The sequence below is a fragment of the Serinus canaria genome, chromosome 5, assembly GCF_022539315.1.
Source record: "Serinus canaria isolate serCan28SL12 chromosome 5, serCan2020, whole genome shotgun sequence".
NCBI lineage: Eukaryota > Metazoa > Chordata > Aves > Passeriformes > Fringillidae > Serinus > Serinus canaria.
This window is the reverse complement of record NC_066319.1, coordinates 4,813,206-4,838,955: the sequence shown is the minus strand read 5'-3', so window position 1 is coordinate 4,838,955 and position 25,750 is coordinate 4,813,206. Positions and strand designations below refer to the sequence as shown.

General features: G+C 42.8%; 1 protein-coding gene across 4 annotated transcripts in view; it reads left to right on the top strand.

Moving 5' to 3' along the window:
• The window catches only part of GALNT18 (polypeptide N-acetylgalactosaminyltransferase 18), a 225,191-nt gene that overhangs the window by 167,168 nt on the left and 32,273 nt on the right, over positions 1-25,750 (top strand). For all 4 annotated transcript variants that reach the window (XM_030240725.2, XM_050974795.1, XM_050974796.1 and 1 more), the window contains exons 9-10: positions 2,011-2,148; positions 9,737-9,832. In XM_030240725.2, coding sequence (XP_030096585.1) covers positions 2,011-2,148; positions 9,737-9,832 — 234 coding nt within the window. The remainder of the gene's footprint in view (positions 1-2,010; positions 2,149-9,736; positions 9,833-25,750) is intronic.

Sequence of the window (25,750 nt, the reverse complement as noted above, 5' to 3'; positions counted from 1 at the left end):
CATCATAGTACGAGGATTTCATGTTATCAGAGCTTCATACCTTCTTGATACAGGCAGCTCCTCTACACACTGACTGTTCCAGGTCCTCACAATAATCTGCCACTCCTCTTTCCTTACTCTTATTTATCACTGGTTCTTATTGATTACAGGTGTGGCCTGTTAAGATCAGGCCCACCTCCAATCTTCAGCAACTGAAACAGCTGCAACTCATTGGGGGACAAGATCACCCTCTACACTTCAAGCCCCAGAATCAGGACCTGTGCTTTCCACATGTTCTGCCTGTGCTTCTGGTTTTGTTTGTTGGGTGTTTTTTCCCCATCATAGTCTCAGCTTTGGGGAGCACACTCTCTTAGTAGTGGTGATAAAGCCAGTGTGCTACGTGTGAGCTGTTTTTCTTCTCCAGCTGCATGTAGGGATGTGATTCCTGAGGCCCTGAATGCTCTTTTTTATACTGTGAACTCTGAGGGAACTGTGGTGCCTTCAGAGTTCCATGAGAAGGGATTTGGGAGGCAGTGGACCAGTTTAACACCTGATCCCAGGAAGCCTTGTTAATGGTTAAGTGGAATTTTTGTGTGCTGGCACCCTCCTTTTCCTCCACACAAGGGTCAGATACAAGTGCAGCCAGAGTGGGATTTGTTCACAAGATCCACTATTGTCTTGCAGCACACTACAGCCAATTTATTTAGTCATTTGCTGCAAAATTCAGAAAAAATTGCCACTTGAGGAGTAGCTCCACGTCAAGTTTTACAGATGATGTAGGGTTTGAGATGGGATTCACCATTTGTAAAATTGTAATGTCTAATCTGTGAATGCCAGGTTGCCTTTTCCTACTTTTTTAGCATACTTTGCCAAGGTGGAAGTCAGTTTTACTTTAGTTAGAAAATGCTTCCTTAATAAAATATACTTGTTCCAGATTAGCATTAATTCAGTGCTTTGGGGTGCAGTGGTTGTTTCAGCAGCTCAGAAACATAGATACTTACACAGATCCCTTTTTTCTTGTGTAACTGAGAAAATTCAGTGCTTTCAGTGGTTTTTTAAAAAATCTTGTCAAAATCTTTGGGGTTTTTGTGGCCCAGTAAAGGCTGTTGTTTAAGGAGATAGATTATAAGATTTCCCTATGAAAATGTATTTATCCTGTGCTTTGCTCTGAGGCAGAAGTCATTGAGCACAGCGTGGAGCAAAATGTCTCATTTTACTTCCTGTCAAGAGCAGGCACAGATTTGCACTTAGATCAGTCCCTAAAAATTTCTGCTGTGTGATTTTGATGTGATAAATCATTGATTTTTATACACAGGGCCTTTATGAAAGTCATGCTTTGTGATCTGCTCTTATGAAAAGTAGAAACTGGGTTAGCCACAAATGTAAAGGAGAACAAAAATTGCGGGAGAGAATATTCAGCAGCTGCTTTTAACAAAAATAACAACTTCTCCTTTTACATTACAAAAGAACTTTAATAAGTGCTATTTCAGAGAGGTGAGCTGAGCTTCTGCTCTTGTCAGCAGCAATCCAGACCTCAGCAATGGGCAGAAAGTGTCCTACACTATTGATTAGGACACAGTGGGACACCAGCAATGCCCATAGGGCAACTTGCTGCTTCTGCCAATTCCTTCTGGATTTGGAAAGTGCCAGGAAATTAGAGAACAGCAGTGATACTCATTGGAAACTGGATCTAAACCCCTCTGGAGTCAACAGGAGTAGTGCCATCCACCAAAGCAGACTGTGGAAGAGACCCTGCCGGGGTGAACTGCATCATATTTAACTGGGCTCTGTGTGGGTAACAGACTCACTCCACAACCAAAATGTGTTTGTTGTCCTAGGTCACAATGATGTTTGGCTCTTGGGGATGGTGCTGTGCAGGGCCAGGAGCTGGGCTCAATGATCCTGATGGGTCCCTGCCAACTCAAGTTTATTCTGTGATTCTGCAGTGGGGGAGATTCTGGCCGTGTGGTTTACACAGAGATGTATCACTGACGTCTCTCTGGCTTTTTCTGCCCTTTGTTTCACGTGCAGGACTCTGGAATTGATATTGGTGACATTTCAGAGAGGAAGGCCCTGAGGAAAAAGCTCCAGTGCAAGACCTTTAGGTGGTACCTTGTCAGCGTGTATCCAGAAATGAGGATGTACTCAGACACCGTCGCCTATGGGGTGGTAAGGACCCTGTCTGCATTTCCCTTTGTACAAACAGGGGGGGAAAGGTGTAACAGTGGAAATAATTAATGAAAACAATGCCTGAATCAAGTAAAAGAGATCGATTTAGAGTCACTAGTTAAATAATATGGTTAGTTGACAGAGACAGCTGCTCTGCTGTCATTTGTGATGAGATGTCCTCAACATTGCCTTCCTGCCTGATTTTTTGTTGTGCTTGTTTGCTTCATGGCTGGCATTCCACACAGAAATATTCAAGGTGTGATTTTGCAGACACATGGGAGCTGGCAGGCTTGTGGCAGCAGGGGAAATTCACAAAATAGACTCAGTATTTCAACTGCAACCTTCTTGAGATTGCAGCCAGATCTTAATTTAGAATCATGGAGTCATTTTTGATGGAAAGACCTTTAATATCATCAAATCCAACTGCTAAAGGCTGATGCTTTCCCTTATTAGACTTTTAGCCATTTAAATCCTGACCCACCCCAGAACAGGTATCACAATCAAAGACCAGCAGCCCAAGTTAACCAGATCTCACATAGAGATTTTCCCATGTAGAAAGCACCACTAGAGAGGTTTGAGAATTACATTACCTCCAACAGAAAGTGCAGCTAAATCCATCCATTTGGGGCTCATCATTACTTGTGGGACAGTAGTGCCCTTGTCTGTGTTGCCAATCAAGCTTGAGTTGCACGGTGCTAATTAAGGCAGAAGCAATTCTTGCCCCTCAGAAACTGGCAGGGCCCCAGACAGAGAGGACAGGTGTGCATGGCATGGAAGATGAGCAGAGTAAATTAAAACAGGCCCATAATAAGGGAGTAGACTGAGGATGAAAGTCTACTATATGAAAATGACCTTTTCACATTCTCTTCCACTGTCATTTTCACAAAAATTGATCCCTTGGAATTAATTTTTTTTTTTCCTTTTGTGAGACAATCCTAATTAGGAGATGTGAGAGCAGATCATGCAAGTGGAAGGTTTGTCTTCAGAAAACTGAGCTGTGCAGTTGGTCTGCAGTGTGGCTCTGGAGGAGCCCTGAGGGTGCCATGGAGCAGCTGCTGTGTTTTGGCAAAGGAAGGGATGGTACATCTTGTCCAGTTCCATGTGATGACAGGTTAAAATAACCATGCTGGCTTGTCATACAAGGAAAGCACTTCCAGCAAAGGTTTAGGTCATTGTTCAATGCATGACTTAATGGTTGCCTCCCAAATTGGTCCAGAGCAATGCCAAAATCACACCTGTGTGCAAGCAGCCTCTGCCACACACCATGGCATTGCCCTCAGGGATGCTGTGATCCAACCAAGTGTGGAATTTCCTGAGGAGGAGGAGGCAGCAGAGCAGCAAACTAATGCATGGTTCTGCTTGGAGGTGGCTCTGGACAAAAAGGTCTTTTCAGGTAGAAGTGATACAATATAAACAAAGGATGGGTTGTGGAAGAGCTAAAGTGCTCATCTTAGGATCAACTCCACATTGTGCAAATCAAAAAGAAAATCAGCAACAGTGATTTTATACTCTGCTGAGAGACTTTCATCAACCAGAAAGAGTAAGAAGAGTTTTTTACAGAAATACTGAGCACAGTGGTCAGCCTGGAGAACAGAAGGCTTCAGGGAGACCTTAGAGCAACCTTCCAGTACCTAAAGAGGGCTAAAGGGAGCTGGAGAGGGGCTTTTCACAAGGATGTATAGTGACAGGGCAAGAGGGAATGGCATTAAACTGAACAAAGGCAGGGTTAAATTAGATATTTGGAAGAAATTCTTTAAGGGTTGTGAGACACTGGAAGAGTTTGCCCAGAGAGATCCTGGACTCTTTGTCCCTGGAGATGTTGGAGACCAGGGTGGATGGGTCTTTGAGTAACCTGGTCTGGTGGAAGGTGTCCTAGCCCATGGCAAGGGGGCTGGAATGAGATAATCTTTAATGTGTCTTGGTTTACAAGATGGGTGTCTGCTAGGGAAGGCAGGAAGCCTGCCCTGGAATGGAGAATGCAAACCCCTTCCCTCCCTCCCTCTGAATTATTGTAATTTTAAATTTAAGGGGGCTCTCAGGCAAAGATATGGGAATAGGAATAGCAGTTCTTTATGTGAGAAATAGCTACTCACTTCCCATCGTTTAGGAAGGTTTGTTAAACCTTATCAAAAGTACAATAGAAGACTGAATAAAGAAAACAGGTTATGGTGCTGGGAGGAAAAGAGTTTCCCTGCCATGTGCCCCCTCCCTCACAATGGAGGTTTTCCCTTTTTAACCCTTTAACCCCTCCCAAAGTTCTCTCCATCTTCACTGTCCAGTGGTGGAGATCTCTTCCTCAAATCCTGGTTGGAGCTCAGATGTCACCACAGTGACCTTCCCAGATATCCCAACTCCAGCTGTCCCTTGATAACCACGTGAGGGGGTACAACAGAACTATAAATCCATAAACTTTCCTTAACCCATAAACATGCAGTTTGTCCATTAATTGTGAGAGTCAATCATTGCATTCCTCATCTGTCACAGGGATGAGCAGAACTGCCAGGCTGGTGGGCGAGGAGGATCTGCAGTTTGGAGGGATGGAACTGCTGGGATGTGTGGGCCAGGCTCAGGGTGTGGCTGCAGCGTGCAGAAACCCACAGCAGTACTGAACAAATAGTGGGGTGTCCTGCTTTAGGGAAAATTTGGGAGAAAGCCTCCAAAGGGGGCCCCTCCAGAAAGCAAACCCACACAGCCACTCCCCTCAACCAGTTTGGGAGGGATTCCTTGGAGAGAAGTGGAAAGAACCTGTTTATTTAACAGGCACAGCACCCCCAGCACACAAAATGAACAATACCAGGTGACACCACTCTGAAAAAGATGACAAATTCAGAAAGTCTCTCCTGGGGTGGTCACTCTGTTCTCAGTCCCTCTGGCACTGGGGCAGCTGCTGCAGCCACAAGGTGCAAACTCTCAGTGTTCCCAGGTCCCAGTCTGGAGCAGGTTTGAGTAGTTCCAAAAAAGGGAAAGGAAAAACAGCCCAGGGAAAAATTCAGACTGATTAGCTAAACAAACTAATGGGCAGAAGCAAAAAGCAAGAGCAAAGCAGGAGCAAGAGCAAAGCAAAAATCCAAGCAAAAAGCCAAAGCAGCACCATGTACTGCCTGGTTTGTGTCCCACCAGCTGTGGGGGAGTGGCTGATAAGAAACCAAAACAAAACATTCACTCTTCAGAGCCAGTCTTGAAGGCACAGAACAGAATATCCAGCATGAGCAGCACACAGGGATGGGGAGACAAGCATCCTAATGTCACCCTGGATTAGGGGACAGTGGCGGTCTGGCTCTGAGCAGGGCAGGGAGAGGTGAGGTTGGGCATTCTTGGGGCACACCCAGAGCAGGTGGTGATCAGGGCAGGGAGAGGCAAGGTTGGGCATTCTTGGGGCACACCCAGAGCAGGTGGTGATGTGGTGATGGTTCCCTCAGGGTTGAGCTCCAGCAGTGCTGGTGAGTTCTCCCTGCAGCAAGCCACAGCCTGGCTGTCCTCCTCTGATGCCAAAGAGAGAGAGAGAGAGAGCAGCTGTCCCCAACCCTGTCTCTCTTTTCACCTGTCCCCATTCTCATATAAAAACACCAGTCACTTGTTTTTAAAATTTTAAAAGTTGAATAGTAATAAAATGGTTATAAAAATAGCAATCTAATTTGAGTAATAAAAATTTGGACGGTTAGAATTTAGGACAATGCGAGACAATAAGAACAAAGAGTTACAGACAGTCTGGGTACCTTTCTCTGGGCAAAATGAGCCCAAAAAGGCCCCACGTTAACAGAGGATTAACCCTTAAAAGCAACAGCCTGGTGCACATTCACACAGCTCATCCATGGTGCATCAATTCCAGTCACACACAGGATTCTGGCTGGGCAGGGTCAGCTTCTAACTCTGAATCCTGACAGCATCTCCAGGGCTGAGGGGGCAGGAAGAAGTTTATTTCTTCTGATAATGGGGCAATAAATTCTCTTTCTCTGAGAGATTCAGGTGTCCTGTGGCTGCTATCTGGTGCAAGTCCTCTCTTTAAAAAAAGTATCCTACATAGCACAGTTTCTATTTTAACATTATGTTATAACCTAAAACTGTATTTAACACACTACTTAAGAAAATTAATACAGCACAACTTTCTAACATAACACCTATAACATTCAATTTAATATTTGCAAAAAAGGCAATCATCAAATATGCATTTTTCAAATTGTGATATCTCTGCCTGCCCCCCAGAGAAACTCCCACAAACCAAAGGAGTTCCTCTCAAGCACCCAGCCCTCAGTGCTTCTTAGCAACTCAGTGGGAAGAAATTCCAGAGGTAACAAGGAAAGAGCAGCAGGAACCCAACCCCCAACACAACCCAAGCCATTCCATGGTCCTGCGATTTAGGTACTGCCCAATAATGCCCAGGATTATCGTCAGCTGAGAGATGTGAGGAGCAGGCCCTGTTTGTACCACCACAAAGGAAGCAGTGGACACCTATGACAACAGATAAAGAAGGCACATTTTGTCTCACTGTTTTATGAAATACTGTTGTATGACACAAGATTAAGTGCCCCTATCCTTCTAGTAAAAGAATCACTGGGATATCTGGTCATCTTTTGTGTCTGCTTTGCTGTTGGCTTGCACATCTTAGAGCAGAGAAAGATGTGATATTTCAAAGCAGGTCAGCTGCTTTCTGATTCTCTAAATGTTTCCATTCATCAACTGGCTTCATTTTTTATTTTATTTTTTTTTTTTAGAAAATAGAGATACTGCTACTGTAGCATTATCATCAATTTTAAACAATCCTGAGTAATTGAAAAAGGTGTCAGAATGAGGGTAAAGGCTAGGATGTAGGCACCTGCAGAGACACCCCCATATTTATTTCCTGACTCCTACATGTCCTGGTGTTCTGTGAGAATTAGGGAAATAGCTGCAGCACTCAGCTGTAGCTTAGGCTGTGGAATATAGCCAGGGATTGGTGGCAGAGTAAATATTTGGGAAGCAAACTTCTTTCAAAATTGTGCAGTACCCTCCTGTGTAGAAGAAATGTCACTGGGCCAAAAGCTATTGTACTCAGTGTAACAATCATTATTTGTGGGTTTCAGCACAGGGATTGTCTGTTTTGTTTTGGATTGTTTTTAAGATTAAGTCTTGGTAGGCTAAAATTGCATTACTCAAGTTAATTGTCAGCTGCCACAAAGCCCCTAGATTTTGTGAAGTGATTGTTCCTGAGAATCTGGGCCTCAGATTTTGAAACAGCATCATTAGTTAACAGGTCAGGGGCTGCTTTGTTTCTGGCTTTTTGCTTCCTTCATTATGGGGATTGTTGAGGAGAAGTTTATAACATTCACACCAGGACATGCATTATGATTGGAGTTGATGGAAGAGGTTTTGAAAACGTGAGGGAAGTTAACTCACCAACACCAGAGGTTTATGTCCAAAAAGGAGACAGAGGAGTCCCTTTTTGGCTTTATTCAAATCAAGGCAGAGGCCATGGGGCATCCTCTGGGATCTCTCACATTTTTGAAGGACGCAGCTTCCTTTTTATCCCAATTTCCAGCCACATTTCCCTTCTCTCTTTCCCCATTTCTGAGGTACTTGAGAGGTTCAGACTTCCCAGAACACCTGATCCCAAAGATTTCTCTCTAATGTACAACCCTCCCTTTTCATTTTTAATTCTTACTGAATTTTGGGGTTTTTCTTCCCCATTGCTTCTTTCATCTTTCAGTGTCGAATTTCATTTCTCAGCAAACCTACAGTTTATTAAAAGCAAATATCTTTTTCCATTCATCAATCAGTGGAATCCTTCCCAGTGTTTCTGTTATCTCCCAGTGCTGGTTTCATCTCCCAGCAGACCCAGAGCTGGTTTGGAAAGACAAATCCCTCATTCCTCTGAATGACACAGGGGCAGTGTTATGGATGGGTAATGCTGTGCCTGGCTCTCACAATTAAGGGATGAATATCATCTGCATGTTAAGAGAAGTTTTACTGGTTTATACTGGTGTTTCTGTGACATGTTCTGCCCATAGTCCCCTGTCCCCTCCTGCTTGTGGTGTTGTCACTGGATGGCCCAGGTAGGTGGGGCATTTGGGGGGAGGGCAGGCTGGGTACCAGGAGGGGTGGCCTGGCATCACCTGGCCTGCAGTCAGGGTGCAGGGAAGCAGTGTCCACCAGTGGAGAGTGAAGAGGAACTGACTGACAGACTCTGGGAGGGGCCAGGGTTACCTGAGGGAACAGCAGTGGGATCAAAGGTGGAGCAGCCACTTTGTGGGGGAGCTCGTGGTGGTGTAGTTCTGCACTCCCAGTGCTCTGCTTTCTTGTTATTCAGTCATTCGTTGTATTTGTTAAGGTTTAATAAACCTGTGAAATTTCAAAGTGAGAGGTTGTTTCTGACAGGTAGTGATAGACCCAGGCATGAATTAATAAGGCTGATATTTATCATTTGTTTAGATAGAGAGGAGTGCTTTGACATCTGTTTGTGATTAGAGTTATGGCTATGGTTACATTATGAATGAGAAATAGAAAGCTTTGAGAGGGAAGATTTTGTGTAATTCTCAAGGCTTTAATTCTTGAGCGTAATGCCAATATTTATACCTAATGCATATATTATATGCATTAGGTATAAATATATATTTCTTTCTAGTATTGAGATGCATCCTGTGCATGACTGGATTTAGAGTTAGGTTTAGAGTTGGAAGCCTTGTAGAGATGAGTTGATGGTTTTGATTTTATTCACTGCCTGGCTTCAGCCTCTGGCCTGACCACTCTTCTTATGTGCAGTTCTAAGCTTCCTTTCTAAAGGTATTATTTTGGTTTCCTCAAAAGAGGCCCAGCCAGTCACAGGGGGGTGCAAAGCACACCTCCACTCCATCAGGGAGTTGTCTCCTGTTCTCTGAGCCAGTCTCACCCCACTGAACACCTTTATACACAGCCAGGGGTGTGCAGTCCACATCTTTGTCCTCACACTCTGAACAGAGCTCCCAGCTATCTCTGCTCATTAATTTAGCACTGCACTTTTAGAAAACTCTGTCTCAGCACAGCCCAGGTTTTTCACAGGGCTTTGTGCTGACCAGGGCCAAGAACTTTGCAGCCTGTTCCTTGCTGTGCGTGGGTTAGCCCACAATTATCAGGGGAGCTGGTGCATAACAATTGCCCTGAAGTCTCCAGATGTCAGCTGAAAGCAGTTTTTTGAATTATTTCTGGAAATCAGAAGACTCTCATAGCGATTCTTAAAAGCTGTTTAATACCTCATCTATCTTGCACAGCAGGACACATTCAGGTTCTGTATATAGTGTGTACCAGAGACTAAATATTTTTAAAAGATATATCAAAAAATTATTGCTCTGAAGGCTTTTTGAAATATATCCTGCCTGAAACTTTGTGCAACATTATTGAACTCAGTGGTGCTAGATAATCTGCAAGGAAGAATTTATCTGCAAGGAAGAATTTATCTGCAAGAAAAAATTTAGTCCAGGTGCTTTCTCGTCAAGATCTTCACTGCAACATATTTTAATTTTGCATATTTCCTTCCTCAACTACATACGATTTATTTCCTCAAAGAAAAGAAAGTAACCACACCATCTTTTTCTCACGTAAAGCTTGCTTGATTTCTTTTTCTTTCTGTTTGTTTTAGCTGCAGAATTCCCTGAAAAGTGATTTGTGCCTTGATCAAGGGCCAGACACAGAGAATATCCCAATCATGTATATCTGCCACGGGATGACACCACAGGTTAGTCTGTCTAATGATCTCTGATTTTGCTGCTGCTGGTAGCAGGTTGTGTGGGAGGAACCCTCTTGTAGCTGTCATTGTTTCCCTGCAACAATCCCTTGGTAAAATGTTCAGTAGCTCTTCTAGAGAGGGAGAATTATCCCTGCTGTAAATTGAGAAGCTGTGCTACAATAACGCTTTGACAAGGGAGCTGATTTATTAATTTTGAAAGAATTTAAGGAATATGAGAGTCAGCGCTGACCCAGATTTGCTGATAAAAGCTTTCATTTCTGATCCTTAACTGTGCATGTCATATGAATGAAGCAATGCATTTTAAAGCATTTTGCATACATGCATAGGTATACTCACAGTTTATTTATGCATCATCTGAAGACATCTGCTTTTTTACTTTATTTCCTGTGTCATAAATGTGTCATTTCATTTCCATAAATGTGGAATGCCACAGCCACCTTCTTCACACCATACAGCTGTGTCAAATTCCAAACCCTGTCCTTATGAAAACCCCTCCTGTAAATCTCCTTTTTTTCTTTCTCTGCTCTTGTCCTGTGACTGTAGTATGTGCCAAAGACTCAAAGTACCAAAACCTTTCCATTTTCCTACAAAACAGCTGGATTTCCTAACTTGGCAGAGAAGAGGGTTAAGACCTGTGTCTCCCCAGCTAAGTACATGGGCTTAAGTGAAAGGGTTTGGAGGCAAATCTTGACAGGAAAAATGATGTTGCATGGCCTTGAATGTGCCTTTTAAAGACAGATGAGCAGATTACTCAGCCTTAAAAGTAACATATGCAAAAGTGATGTAAAGGAGGTGTGGGAGTGACCAGAGAAACTGAAAAATCCCTCCAGTTTGAATGATTATTCTACCTGACTACATTTTGTATTTGCTTTCTTGAAAGGACCCCATAGCACTGCACCCTGTGGAGTTATGGAATGTGGTTGTACCTAGGAATTGTCAGTTACCTGATTTGACTGTACAGCAAAGGAATCCTCACAGTATCTCAGAAATAAACAGAGAGCAGCAGGGTGGCCCTGTCCCCTGTGCCTGGACCTCACAGTGAGCTGGGAGCATGAGTGGGGTGAGAATTGTGTCTGCTGGGTGAGTAGAGACACAATTCCCTACTTCCCTGCCCAGCTGCACATTGGAACGTGCTGCAGCTCTGTTCTGCACTGGCTTCCTTCACCAAGAACCTTTAATATTGATCACCAGTGGCGTGGTGCTTGAGTAAAGTATGGATCCCATCCATCAGACTCACCCACTGGATGGGCTGTGCCTTATTTGTCACATCATGATGTGGGAGGCACTGTTTGCCTGCAGGAGCTTTGCAAGACAGTCCTCTACTGGAATAAAATCCCAATATTGCTGGGTGGAACGTGCCTGGGCTCATTTGGCCCTTGCTCTGGACCAAAGGCAGCAGCTGTGGTGTTTCACCTCAGAGACACCTTGGGCTGGCTGGAGGTTGCAGTCAGGCACTCAGAACAAGTCCAGGCATGGCAGAAACTCAGTTTACCTCTGGTGGAAAGGGTTCAGGTGATGGTGAAGAGGAAAAGGAGAGGATTTTGCCAGAGGGTTAAATCCAGAGTTTATTCCAGGGTCACAGAGCTCTGAATCTTGGTAACAGCTCCAACAGAATCCCCACCACATGGTTGTGGTATTGTCCACAAGGGTCCCAGGATGAGGGAAGAGATGAGAAAGTTGACTCCATGTTCAGAAGGCTGATTTATTATTTTATGATATATATTATATTAAAACTATACTAAAAGAGTAGAAGAAAGGATTTCATCAGAAGGTTTAGCTAAGAATAGAAAAGGAATGAATAACAAAGGTTTGTGTCTGACCGAGACAGTCTGGACAGCTGGGCTGGGATTGGCCATTGATTAGAAACAACCAGATGAGACCAATCCCAGATCCACCTGGTGCATCCCACAGCAGCAGAGAATCTTTGTTTGCAGTTTGTTCCTGAGGCCTCTCAGCTTCTCAGGAGGAAAAATCCCAAGGAAAGGATTTTTCATAGAACATGTTGGTGACACATGGTCTCTGTGACTTTTAAGCCCACAGGGATGGGGAGGGAGAGGACAGGTGAGCCACCAACCAGGTGGGAGGGGGAGGGTCTCAGGGGACAATGACACCTGGACAGGCCAAGGACCCCAGGGCTGAGAAGCATCTTTGGAACTTGTGCCAATCACACGAGGCCCTTGCTGGGATGTGGAGCTTGATGGACACAGTTAGGAAAGGGGCCAAGGGGGAGGGGAAGGGACAGGTTGGCACACCTGAGAGAGGAACTGGGACAGGATATTGCTTCACACTGCAACAGTCCTCAGTGACTGCAAAGGAACTGTGCAATTCACCCCTGAGCCAGAGCCATCACTCCTCATCCCCTGGCAGGGCACCCTAACTCTCATGGCACCTCATCTGTGAGAACAGCACACTGCAGGCATGCCTGTAAATTCCAGTTAGAAACTTTAATTAGAGCTGAGAGACAAGGAACAGAATAACAGAAGTCACTTCAATTAGCACAGGTCAGTATTCACCAGATAAAGAACTACCTTTGAATGCCAACTCAAGCTCAGTACAAATGAGATAGCAGCAAACAAATGACTGAGGAGAAAGAGACAAGGGAAACTTTTCTAGACTGCTCCTTCCTAATTAAAATGTGCTGTCTCCTCCCCATTACCATTACTATGTATTTCATTTTGTAACTAATGTTAAAACCAACATCCAGAATGGCCCATATTTGGGTGAGATCCCAGTAATGACTGAGAACTTTTTCAAAAGAGAATTAGACTTTTTCTGTGCTAGGGATTATGGTATTGAGAGGGACAGAACTAACATCACTCAGCATACTTCTCTGAGATTTCCACTGCAGTGTTGCATCTCTTGCTTAAGCTCAGCTGCAGCCCAGCCATGTACTTTTTCTCTTACGTGTTGGAAATAGTTGTATAAATATTCCTTCTAATCTTAGTGATCTTGCCAGTAGCCACAAAAGATACTGGTAAGGTGTTAATTTTATTCTAGTAGTGGTGAAATGCTGTATAAAGGGGGCTATTTTTCCTACCTGGCAGTCCTGACAGAAGCAGATTAGTGCCCTGATTCAGGACTGGCTGGTGGAGTGTTTGGGTGATGCTGCACAGTGTTTCTGTTGTAGCCATTCCATTTGCAGTTTTATTGCTGCCACCACTTGGCACACTTGCATCTAGATGTGCAATAAAATATCTGACTGCCAGGAACCACTCCCTCATATGCAGTTCAGTTGCTATTATTAGTTACTACCACAGCCCCCCTTCTAAATTGGATAACTTCCTTTTTTGCTCCACTGACTGCTTTCAGATGGTTTTGAATTCTCATCTTTTTGCCTGAGAAGTGGCTTAGATAAGGTGTTTGACGTCCAGGAATTGTTTTACAATCATAGGCACAGCTACTGTTTCCTTTTAATATGCTTTAAATAGGAAAGAAATCATCAAAGTCAATAAAAAGGGAACTGCATACCTGACATTAAAATTCCACGCTCCTTTTTTTTAGACAGTATCAAAAACATCACGTGTAGCTTGATAATTACAAGCAGTAGAAAATGGCAAGGGAATATCCTAAAATATTGCAGTGAAATAATCAGCAGTGTATTTTCCCATGGTGTTTCTGTTTCATTTAAAATAGAATCAGGATTAGTGATGTTAAGACTTCTGTGATTCAGATTTCCAAACCTTTCCACAGTCCACTCTGTGTCTACTGGGAGTAACATTGGCATATTCACAGTTCATTCCTGCCAGTATCTTGGAATGCTTTATAACTGTCTTTATTTCATACTTCCATTCTGCAGATAAACTGATGCAAATCTTATGTGTGGTTAAATACTAAGGTGGAATAGAAAATCAGAATATAATCTGTCCATTTCTGTAGTCCTCTGATACTGCTAGTGTGAAAGAATTCCTCACAGCAGGGTGTTTGGCTTGGCCTGAAAAGAGAGAAGGCACCAGAAAAACTACAATGTGTGATTAGGTGTGTTTCCTACCCTCCCCTGATGTTCAGAGGGTGCTTTCCATGGCAGCTGTATTTTGTCCTGGTCCCCAGGAGCCTGGACACTGCAGGAGTTACAGTACCACTCACTGAGTGGAGCACCTTGATGTTTGACTGGTGGAAAAAAACAAATAGGGTGATGATCCTGCAATGCACTCACACGAATTTAAGGGAAGAATTGCTATTCCTTTACCTTTGGTAAGAGTGAATTCAGTACAAAATGCTGCCCAGATAATTAGGGTTTCTTTTCAGAGGATCCTTGTCTAGGTGGTGGCATCTGAACAGCGTGGCTGTCTAAGTAGCTCATCCTCTCCTGATTCTTTTGCTGAAGAATATTTCTCCCTAAACATCACATCTTTCCATTCCTGCCTTTAGACAGTCTCTGCCAAGCCAGCACTGTCATTTCTGCTCCATCTGTACAGCTGCACAACTCCCCAGCACATCTGCAGGAGCATCACCATCACACCTCCAGCCACCAGAGTGCCAGGCAGCTGTTGGATGTGCACAGACCGAGGCCATCAGGTGGTTTTGGTACCTCTGATGTGCTGCTGGCCACTGTCTGAAAGGGCTTTCAGTGTCTGTGTCAGCCTGCCACATCAAGCCTCTCCTGCTGTGCAGCTGCTTAGCACAGCTGGAGAGAACCAGGCTTCTGCAGCTGTTGAAACAGCCAAAAAAGTAAATGCAACATGGTAAAATAGTTAACTACAGGAGTTGAAGCAGGCTCCTAATGCACTGTTTGGTGGTGGTAGAAATCATGTTGCTTTAATCACATAAGATCAGCTCAGAGGGGAAACACAACAGCTCCCCATCAGAGTGCTGATTGAGGGAATCAGGAACACTGGGAGATGAGGTGGCAGTGAGAGGAGGTAAATGGGAAGGCAGAAGAGCAGTTCTGGCAAAACAGTAACTAAAACATGAAGTTCATGTGAGGCTCTGAGGGTTTTGCTGAGGTTTTTTAATGCAGTTCATACAGAAGAGGATAAAGGCAGTGTTTTAATTCCTGAACTTGTTAAAGTAAAGCAACAATTCAGTCCTACATTTAGGTCTCAGAAGATCTATTTCCTGCTGTGCCCCTGTTCTGCATGGAAAAGATGGTTCTTGTAGCTGCAGTGAATACATGCCCCAGGCCTGACTGCATCCCTTTCCTGGTTCTGGGATCTGCCTGAGCCTGGCTGTTTGTTGTTGTTGAAGACTGCTGTTTGACCAGGTTTGAAGGCAGGCTGATGACAACATGTCACTTGCATTAAAACTGCTCCTGAGTGATAGTTGAGAATATTCTTTTATGAGAATGAAATACCACATTACTAGAGACTTTATTATATAATAAATAAGTAGCATCAATCAATGAAGTGATATTTTAAGGAGGGATTTACTTTGAAAATTGCTTGTGGCTGAGGGGATAGTGGGCAGTTCTGTTCCCTTGTTCAATAGCTTCTGGCTCATATAATTCTCAATTTATAAGCAGTTAAACCCCAAAGCTCATACAGAGATGTGAAAGTCAATAGAAACAAGTCAGATTCTGAGGAATTCAAGCTGAGGACCAGGGTCAGAAGACTAAATGCTGAGTATCACTAGAAGGGAAATGCAGGTGAGAAGGGACACCCATTTATACAATTTCATATTCTTGCAAGAGATTGCAGAACTGACACCAGTGACTGCAGCCCTGCCTGGTATGAATTATTGCATCTCCACTCAAGGCAGTGGCAGAGAGTCCTGCCAACACTGTGCCTGTCCACAATGTGCAGGACTCTGACCTGAAAGCATAATGTGTTCCAAGCAGTTGTTTGCAGTTGCAAACAACTCCTAGAAACTTCTAAACACTCTTTGCATGGTCCATGAATGCTTCTTTTGAAGTGTTTATAACATATATTTTTTATAAAAGCTATATTTTCTTCTATCAAGTCTCTTACCATGGTGATGTTCATACACTGGTATTTTTCATACAATTCAGAAAATATCTTCTGTTATTTAGAAGTTTGTTAAGTGTGTGTGTAAAACACATCAGCATTAAAAACTGAGACTCAGTGCAAGAAAATAGCTTACCAGAATGCCCCACATGCAACAGATGCAGACTCTCAGGGAATAAGGGAGACAACAACAAAACCTGCAGATGGATCAATGGGTGGCCCTTCAGAGTTGAAAAATCACTGCCTTGAAGATGAAGTGTCTACAATAAAAACATTTCAGGCAGCCTTTTATGGGCAGTAAAAGGGAGCAGAGCAGCTGTTTAACAGCTCTCAGTTCCACCAAAAATCAGGGTTGGTGTTCATGTTTGTCTTGGAGGCAAATTTCCAACACATTCAGCAGCTGTGTACGGGGCAGCCTGACCTGGCAGCACCACTCCTTTCTGTCATGTTAGGCTGAGCTGGGCCCTCACCTCCCTGAGGATGATCCTTTCATGTGTGCAGACACACAGAGGGCTCTTGTATGGCACTGAACAGTTATTTAGTTGTTTGCACTGGGTGCTTGGTGATTTGCACTGTTCACATGATTTCTACCCTGTCACCACATGGTCTCCCCTTTCCCTGTCCCCCTGTCAGTGTTGGTGGTCTCTCCCTGGTTTATCCCTCCTCTCACCCCTCCTCACTTGTATCCCATTGCCTGGTGCCCCTTTCCTCCGCCCCCTCTGCTCAAATTTCCCCTGCGAGAAGGGGATGCTCTCTTTTCCATCTGGGGGGGTCTCCTATCAAGTCCATAAACTGAGGACATTTGTCCCCACGTGGAGAAGAGGAATTCTCATCTTTTGCCTTTTGTCCATGAGGGATCATGTGGGCTGGGGTCCATAGCAAGCCAGGTTGGACCCAAACAGCCCATCCAGGCACAACAATCTCACAGCTGGTGCCCAACGTGGGGCTCCCACCCACGACCCTGAGATTTAGAGTCTCGTGCTCTACTGACTGAGCTGTACAGACCTGAGCTGTACAAAACATCCAGTCCTGTGCTGGGCCAGGCACTTTTTCAGTGAGCAGTGAGACCGTGAACAGAGCAAGTCCTGGCTGTGGCAGTGTCAGGTTTGCAGCTGGACTGGATGATGTGAACCATCTTTTCCAGCCTAAATTAGAGAGTTTTTCATGAAGATCAGTGGTGTTGAATTTTTAGCTTCTGAGTGTGGATCTGAGGGATTTGCACACTCCTGTCTCTGTCCAGCCAAAGTGAGTCTGTCATTATTCCCATTATTCAGGGTGGGCAGCCTGATTCCCAGGCTATGTGTCCCTCTTCCTCCTGCATCTGCCAGCCCATGTTGTCCTACAGGTTGTCCTTTGCCTTTTTTAGGAATTCTTGTGGAATGATCTAAGCACTGGGCCTAACTCAGACTTTTATGTACAAGCTTTATTTCTGGGAACAAGGATGCTTTTCCTTGTTCCCCCCACCCCAGTCGAGGTTGCTTGGTTTGGTAGATGCCCAAGTAATAGAAGATAATGTACACAGTCAGTGAAACTGCCTGGCAAGCATGGTTATCAGCATTATTAGATTATATATTTTTATTTTAAACATGTTCTGTAAATTGCAATTAGTGTTTTATATAAGATATTTGTGCTGAGTAGTTTATTAAGTCTATTTATACTTCTGCTGATTTATTTTAGTGCATAAATCCTGGTTCTGATCATAGTAAAGTTAATAGGAATTGTGACCTTGTTTGCAAGGGAAGCAAAATCTGGTGTTAGTTTCTTGCAGTCCTTTTCAAAGCTGAGTTTTCCTATGTATACCTGAGAAGATTAATTCAAAGCTGCAGCCTCTTTAAAATATGTGACATCAGGTACTTCAGGGAGCTACAGAGATGTTTCAAAGGCTTCCAAAACCAACCAGTCCTTCTTGGCCTGTCACAGGCAGTGCAATGCTTTCTTCTTGAGGATGTGTGGTGGATGAAGATATTTCACATTATATGATACTTTATTTTTTAATATTTTTTCCTTAAGTTTGATTCTGGCCAAATCCTCATTATTTTCTTCAGTGTAAAGTTTCAGAGGGAAAATCTGTTAATCTGATTTCTGGGTTTGGAGCAGTTTTATACTGAGCCTTTTGCCATGAGTGATTTTTATCTGTACTTGCAGTGGCAGCATTAAGTTTGCAGTTGGACTCAATCTTCAAAGTCTTTTCCAACCTTAATAAGAGAGTCTTTCATTGCAGGTGAAGATCCCAGGTGTTGGATTTGCAGCTTGTGAGTGTGGATCTGCTGGCTCTGAGGGATTTGCACACTCTATTTTGCAACTGAATGAGTGTCTTTATACTAACAGGACAGAGACCAACCTGCCTCTTCATTTTATGAAAGTGTCAGACATAATGAATGTCATTCTCTGTTCAGAGGGTAAAAGGCACTGGAATTCAAAAGAATCAGCACAAGAGGGCCTTCTTCAGGTTTCAGACCTGGGATGGGTCTTTTGTATGTTGCACTTCACTGGTTGAAAACAAAAGCAGAGGGGAAAAGCTGTAGAACTGCATTATTCTGTATCAGAGGGAATATCTTTTACATCCCTCAATTTGGAAATAATGGAATGGATATTTCTGCTTATTTATTTTTGTGTTCAAAACCATAGTGTGAAAACACTGCGTGCACCTGTGAGAATTGAGAGAACTGATCACTTGGAATTGAAACTCCAACCATGGCGAAATGAAAGAGTTGAAAAATAATCTTTTTTTTCCTAAGGGTAATATTGATTTTCTCATTTGGAAGCATACAGAATTTTTGCAGTCTTGGAGAAATGGTTTTGTTTTGAAGAAATTTTATCTTTGTTTCAGTAGAATGGTCTAGGATGAAAAAGAACTTTAAAATGTCTTCTATGCTTCTGAAATCTGTATTCTTCCCTAGTGTACAGGCTCACTGCTGAAGGTGGGCATGAATAATGAAAAAGGAAAATACCACTGTAAGGTGAGATTGGTGATCTGGCTAAAGCACTAGTCTTGACATTGAGGTTTCAGGACCTGACCTGAAGTGAAAAAGCAAGAATTCAAAAAGTAGTTAAATTCTTTTAAGTGCTGTGAGGAAGAGTATTAAGAACTTGAATTACTTCAAAACTTAGAGCTAAGAAGCCTCTAAGAAAAAAAAAAAAAAGACCAAATATTTTTCTGATTGAGAAATGACTGCTCCTTTAAGCAGAAAGATGCAGCAGGAGACTCAAAGACAGCTTGGCCAGTGCCACAGAAGACGTGTTTGAAAAAGCAAATATAACCCCTAACCACAAAATGTAACAGGAATAAAAGCAGTTGTCTGTAATATGCTGTATCTGTTCCCTCATCCATTCTTCCAAATAAGAGGGAAATGCTCATCTTGGAGAATGGATAAGAGCTCTTTTATGATAGCAGATCTGTTTAATATTTTACAGTGGAGGTACTGGTGCAATTTTCCATATATTAGAAGATGTGCTGAAAAGATGGGGAGGCATAAGTTAACCTTTAATGGGAGGAAAAATGGCAAATGCTGATCAGAAGCAATGTCAGAAGGGTGCTCAGGAAATGCTATCAAAGACATTCAGTTCCTCAGCTTTTGCCTAGTAAAGCAGGATTTCCATAGAGATAATAGAAACTTCAACTGGCAAAAAATCTGATGGGATTACCTGCACTTGATAAACTCAGCTTTCATCACATTACTGAAAAAAAAAAAAATAATGCATTGTGTCAGCAAAAAATAGGAGTGAGGGAGCTTGTGGAGGGCTCAGAGCAGCACCCTGGGACCACAGAGGATGCTCCTGTGGAGAGACAGTGGGATTAGGCAATTAATCAATTAACACATCTGTTCCCCTCTCTTGGAGCACGTGGCTTAGACTGGGGGCTTTCTCACTGTGTGATGTCTTTGGGAGGGTTTTATTTGTTGCTTTTAAGAAAAACTGGTTGGTTGATGATGCTGTAGTGTGGCGAGCTGCTGGCCCATTAAATAGCTGCTGGCTATTTAATGCCCTCTTTTGATAGGTTTTTTGAATTTTATATTATTCTAATAATTGTTATTGAGCTTCTCATGGTCACTGTAAGAGCTTTCTTCCCTAGTTTACATTTTTAAGGCAATTTGCCCAGAAAATCCGTAATAAAAAAAACCCTGCCTTGGAAATGTAATTGAAACAAACTGTTGAAAGCAACTGCAGTGCCTAAGAATTTAAAATTATCAGAGCATTTCAAGCTCTCTTGTACTTTTTTAATTTAGAAGAGATTAGAGTTGTTGCCCTGAATATTATACAGCAGTTTAGAACAGTTCTCATCTAGGAAATAAAAATGCACATACATTTCCAGGCTTTTTCTTTTTTTCCTTATGCTATGCTATACCAAGTGATTTTTTTTTTTTTTGTAAGGCTAGTTTTGGTCAAATTGATTTCAACAGGTTAAAATATCATAAAACACGGAGGCAAAATATTGCTGGGCTGCTAAATGATAAGCCTGATGCTAGATTTTGGATTAGGATTCAGAGCTGTGGGCTGGTGCTGAAGGGTTTTGGAGCCCACACCCCAAAGTGCTCAGGGTGTTGTGGTTTTGGGGCTGCTGCCACGTTCTGCAGTGCTTGGTTGCTGCCCTGCTCTTGGGGCCCAAAGCTGCCCCCTCCAAGCTCTCCCTCAGCCCCTTTGCAAATGAGAATTTGTATAATGTGATTTAGTACAACCATAAAAGAAGGGGAAGGCTTTTTCCTTTGCCAATTTGGAAATGGTTTTATTTCACCCTCTTGGAGAAACAGAGCAGCTGTTTTGGGTTCCTGCAGTCTAGTCTCATAACCTGATACTAGGGGAGCATTTCACATTTTGTAAGTGCATTAATTTGAAATAGATCAGAGTTGGATATTATGCCGCTATTACTAGAGTTATCCATATTTTAGAGATGTCTCTTCTCATTGCAAATTGGCAGTTCAATCAGCAGTTTTTAAAACCAATTGTCGCTTACAATCTAAATTCAGCATAAAACTAACAGTTATTGGAGTGCGTGTAGAGCACTTGGAGATGGATGGGGTAGTAACTGTGGGATGGTTGTCAATTTAAACACTCTTTTGATTAATATTACACCATCTCTAGTTACTTCATCAGACACAGAAGCTCTGAAGGTCAGATTTCTGTTTCTCAAATTCTTAACAGTATGTTATGAACTATTAGAGAAAGTCGTTAATACAATAGAAAATTCACTTTATAGTTACTTTAGTTTTATTGATAATTTTATTATGTCAATCCATTAATTGAAGTCATCCACTGGCTCATTCAAAATTCATGGACCAAGTTCAGCTCCCATGAAAGCACATTTAACTCCCCCTGTAATTACATGAGCCATACTACTTCCATAGCCTTCATTCAGATTCTGATCAGCAATTCAGCTTCAGCTGAGGTTCTCCCTGATATTGTTCTGCACTTGCAGAGTGTGGTTATTTGCAGAAATGTTTATGGAATGATTGTATCCACAGTGTGTTTCTGTGAATAAGGGATTTTTTTTTTTTTTGTCCTGCTGATTAACCAGCCTTTGTCCAATTGGGAAGCACAGAGAACGTCAGAAATTATTTGTTCACATAAAATGTTGATTGAATATTTATGAGCAACTCTGAAAAAAGAAAACCTGCATTGATTTGTCAGATAGTTTATTTGAAATCAGCAATCAAACTAGCTCTTAGCAAGAGCTGAGTTCAGTCTAAACCTGAATATATTTACAAAGTGGATGTATTTTTCCCAAAGAAAACATGGGATACTAGATGTTTTAATCTAAGGTGGTTTTAAGAACCAATGGGTAGAAATTAAAGCCAGTTGGATGCCATTAGGAATGAGGTGCATATTCCTGCCAGGGCAGGTCAGTGGCCATCACAGGAAGCAATTGTTGGCATCATCAAAGCTGACACAACTCTGTAAACTGTAATTTAATCCAGTACAAATCATTGCACTTAGAGGTAAGCACGTGGAAATGTGGAGTTCTTGGCATATGGGGGAGCAGAGTGAAAAAGTGATGATCATTTTGGCTCATGAATCTGCTGACATGTCAGCCAAGTGGCAATCACAGCTAGGGCTTCTTGGAATTCCACTTCAATTGAGAGGGTTCACAAATAGCACTTGATTGTTACAGTGGATGAATAATGGTGTGCCTTTAAAGAAATTGGGGGGTGGGGGTTTAATGTGTTTTTCTGTACAGCTTTAAAAACAGTTGTTGAATGTCTTAAATTAATTTTCTTTTTTTTTTTTTTTTCCTTTTATTTCTCCTAAAGTGTGATTGAACAAATTACACAGCAATAGCTGTGCTAAGCCAAGCCTGTCTGCTCAGCTGGCTGTCCACAAAGGCTCAAAGCAATCAAGTGGAAAAGCCAAGGAATGCATTTAAGTAATTCTGAGGTTACTACAGAATTAACTTTGGGGTTTTTGGCAGGGAACTGCACTGATTGTGGACGTTGGAGCTTTGTAGCTCTTGCTGTGTTCAAGACTTAGTGATTTGTCTTGTCAGCATGCATATTCCATTTCAGCAGTTATTTTTGGTGCTTTCAAGCTCTCAAATTAGCCTTAAAACTGTGAAGTCTGCCTTGACTGACTCACAAATGGCAGTTTGGGAAATTAAAAATAGCAACACAGCTCATGAACTCACTGGTTTTGGTTAAGATAACATGAGGTTTAAGTAAAAATTTAAAACAGGATAAAACTGAGGTTACTGCATTAAACCTGGAATTGTTGAGATGATGCTGCTTTGCCTTTGGGATGGAGGTCTGTGACCAAAAGGGCAGGGACAGAACTCAGTATGGAAGAAGCAGATCGTGGTAAATCAGAGCTATAAATTTCATGTTGGTTTGGGGGTTGAATTAGAGCTTCTATTTTATATTAACACAGAACCAAATCCTTCAATTTTCTACTTGTCCCTCAATGTGTTTACACAAGGAAATCTTCAATTGTTCAAATAGAAATTATCAAATGCCATTGCATTAGAGGGATACAGTGTGCTATAAAGGTTTCCTTTGTTAAATTGTGCCTGCCCATGTTTTCATTGTATGGGACTTATTTTGGGTACCAGCTGACCTCAGGGCTGTGTGCTGTCAGCACTGCTGGATCACATGATCAAATTGTTATCAATCATAATTTAATTTATTTGTGTCCCATGCAGTCACAACACTTGGTGCTTTCACCTGCTGCATTGATTCAAACATCTCATCAAGTCTAACCTCATTCTTGTTAGCAATTATGAATTTGGGGGGTGTTTAAGCATTTCTGGAGCAGGTTGGTTTTTCCCCAGATGGCATTTTTAAATTCAGTACGATCGTAATGGAATAACTGTGAGTGTTTGCATAAGGATAGACTGACACCCCTGGGACCTTCCTGAGCACTCGAGGCACTTTTAAATCTGAGCTGTCAAGTGAGCTGCATGTCATTCTGCCAGCTGTGTGACAGACATGGCCAGCACTCTGGGGGGCCTGCTCTCCCCACTTTCAGCAGGAGCCACACCTGATGATTGTGGAGTAACTGTGTCCTGCAGAGCCCATTTCTGGCTCCCAAACATCCTCTGATACCCCATGTCACGTGCTTTCAATAAGTTAAATCTGCCCTCTGCAGACCCAGCTTGCTGAATTCCTTCATAAATTTGAAGGAATTCTGTAATTTGAGCAATATTCCCTGAGATACCTCTGCAGTTAAGGTCACTAAGCAGAAACAACACCCCCTACAAATTCTGTGTCAGGTTTGATGTTTACTTCAGCTTCTTTGGCACTGTTTGGACTTCTAAACATCAATACTGATCAACTGTTTTTGGTAATTAAACATTTACCTCTTAGGATTCTCCCTGTCCCTCCAACTTCGTTGCTCTCCAGGAGTTTTCAGCCTTGTTCTTATGGGAAACTATTTCCCACAGTCACAGAATGTTTGAGGTGAGAAGAGACCTCTGGAGTTCATCTGGTCCAACTCCCCTGCTTAGGCAGGGTCAGCTAGAGCAAGGAAAATATCTCATGATACTTCATTTTCCTGTTCTGTCCATAAATGCAGATGAAACCCAGTTCATCTTGGGCAAGAGAAGAGTGGGAAAATAATTCAATCTCTTCCCAAATTTGCCAACTCCAAGACAAACATGTTGTCTGGACAGGGGTGAAAAAAGGTTCCACCATCTTAGGCCCATCACTTCCCCAATAGGCTTAAAGCTCTCCAAGACTTGAGAGAGATATAAAAGAAACTCTGGTATTTCTGACACCTCTTCTTTAAAGGAGAAAAGCAAGCATTAAAGGTATAACGAAATAGAGTAACCAATGAAAATGTTTCATCTATGGTACAAAACAGAGGCAGCAGTGAGTCAGGAGTGTCCATAACAGTGGGGATGGAGCCCCCCAGCTGGTCCTGGAGGATAAGCTCTGGGTGCTTTGGGATAACAGGACTAAATCTCTAATTTCAGCAAGCCTGGCCCAAGGATTTCAGTCAGCACCTAATGAAATGCTTTCTGGGTAACAGCTATGAAATGGCTTTAATTAAATAATAATTCAATCAGGCTTTGAGTGTAAAGCAGCTGCAAACAAGTCTGAGAGATAATTGGTGCACAGGAGGGTAAATCTGGTGCCCCCTGTGCCATGGAGAATGTGAAGTTAGTTTATTTAGGGAGTGCTCAGCACTGTACCAGGATCAGGTATATCAGTGTTACTCAGACTCTCAGATGAGAAGCCCAGTTCATCTTGGGCAAGAAAAGAGTCCCTTGTGTGGGAAAATAATTCAATCTCTTCCCAAGTTTGCCAACTCCAAGACAAACATGTTGTCTGGACAGGGGTGAAAAAAGGTTCCACCATCTCAGGCCCATCACATCCCCAAAAGGCTTAAAGCTCTCCAAGACTTGGGATAGATATAAAAGAAGAGAGTGCTCAGCACTGTACCAGGATCAGGTACATCAGTGATATTCAGAATCCCAGATGAGGATGTAGCCTGTCACCTCAGCTTCCCATTCATCTCCCAAATCACTGTTGAAGGAACAAAATTTTCAGGCACCTCTTTTTAGGGCTGATGCAGTTTAGTTCATGAGGAAAGGGCTCTGTTGGCTTGAAGAATGAAGGGATTTCATACTGAATGGTCAAGACTGTGGATAGTGTGATTTTAACTCACAGATAACATCAGATAGTGATTTGAACTATCTGATAAGAGCAGGTCACAGAGTGAGTTGTACTGGAGACTGACAAATTTCTGCCCCAAGATTCTGCTTTAGAGGCTACAGTCAGCTGCAAGTCATTCCTTCAGCTTGCTCCTTTCCAGTGGCCTGGAAAGGAGCAAGCTGAAGGAATGACTTGCAGCTGACTGCAGTTGAGTCCTCCAGGTGTGTACCAAGGGCAGATCTGGACTAACAGTTTTTTGGCTAAAAAAACTAAAAAACCTGATGCTTTACTTCAGTCTGGTTTGGTCTGGGGGGAAGCTGAATACAATTAGTGTGGCTTTGGGTCAAACCAAGCTCTGCTCTTTTGGGGCTTTGTCCCACTCAGTTCATGTCACAGGTCCTGCCAGCCCAGCTGGGACAAGGACAGGGTCCTTGCACTGCCTCTCTCCTGAGCTCCTGCACAGGCTGTCTGGGCCTTGGAGCTGTCTCTAGGAAATGAGAGGATCACTGTCCTCCCTCTGTACATAGGGTGGGACTGCAGTGGTGTTGTCAGCCCTTGGCAGTGTCCTAGCACAGCAATCCCTCTGTTGGGGACAAGGTCCAGTGTCCCCTGGGAAGGAGGGGACAATTCCATTCCACTAACTATTAATTAATTCCCAAACCACTCCTTCTCCAGTGCATGCCTCTGCCAGCCCTGCTCTCCTAGCCCCAGAGGGCCTGTGTAGGGCCATAGATTTGTGCTTCAGGGACAATCTGCACAAAATAATACAAATCACTAAATAGTTTATGGTACACTAGACAATGGTAATAATCCTTACTAGTGTTTCTATTCATATGCAAATTAAGACGCCAACAGTAGTCATTGTTGTTGGTTTAGAACAATCAAAAGGATATTGTAAAATTAATTTACTTAAAAGAGTCTTGAAA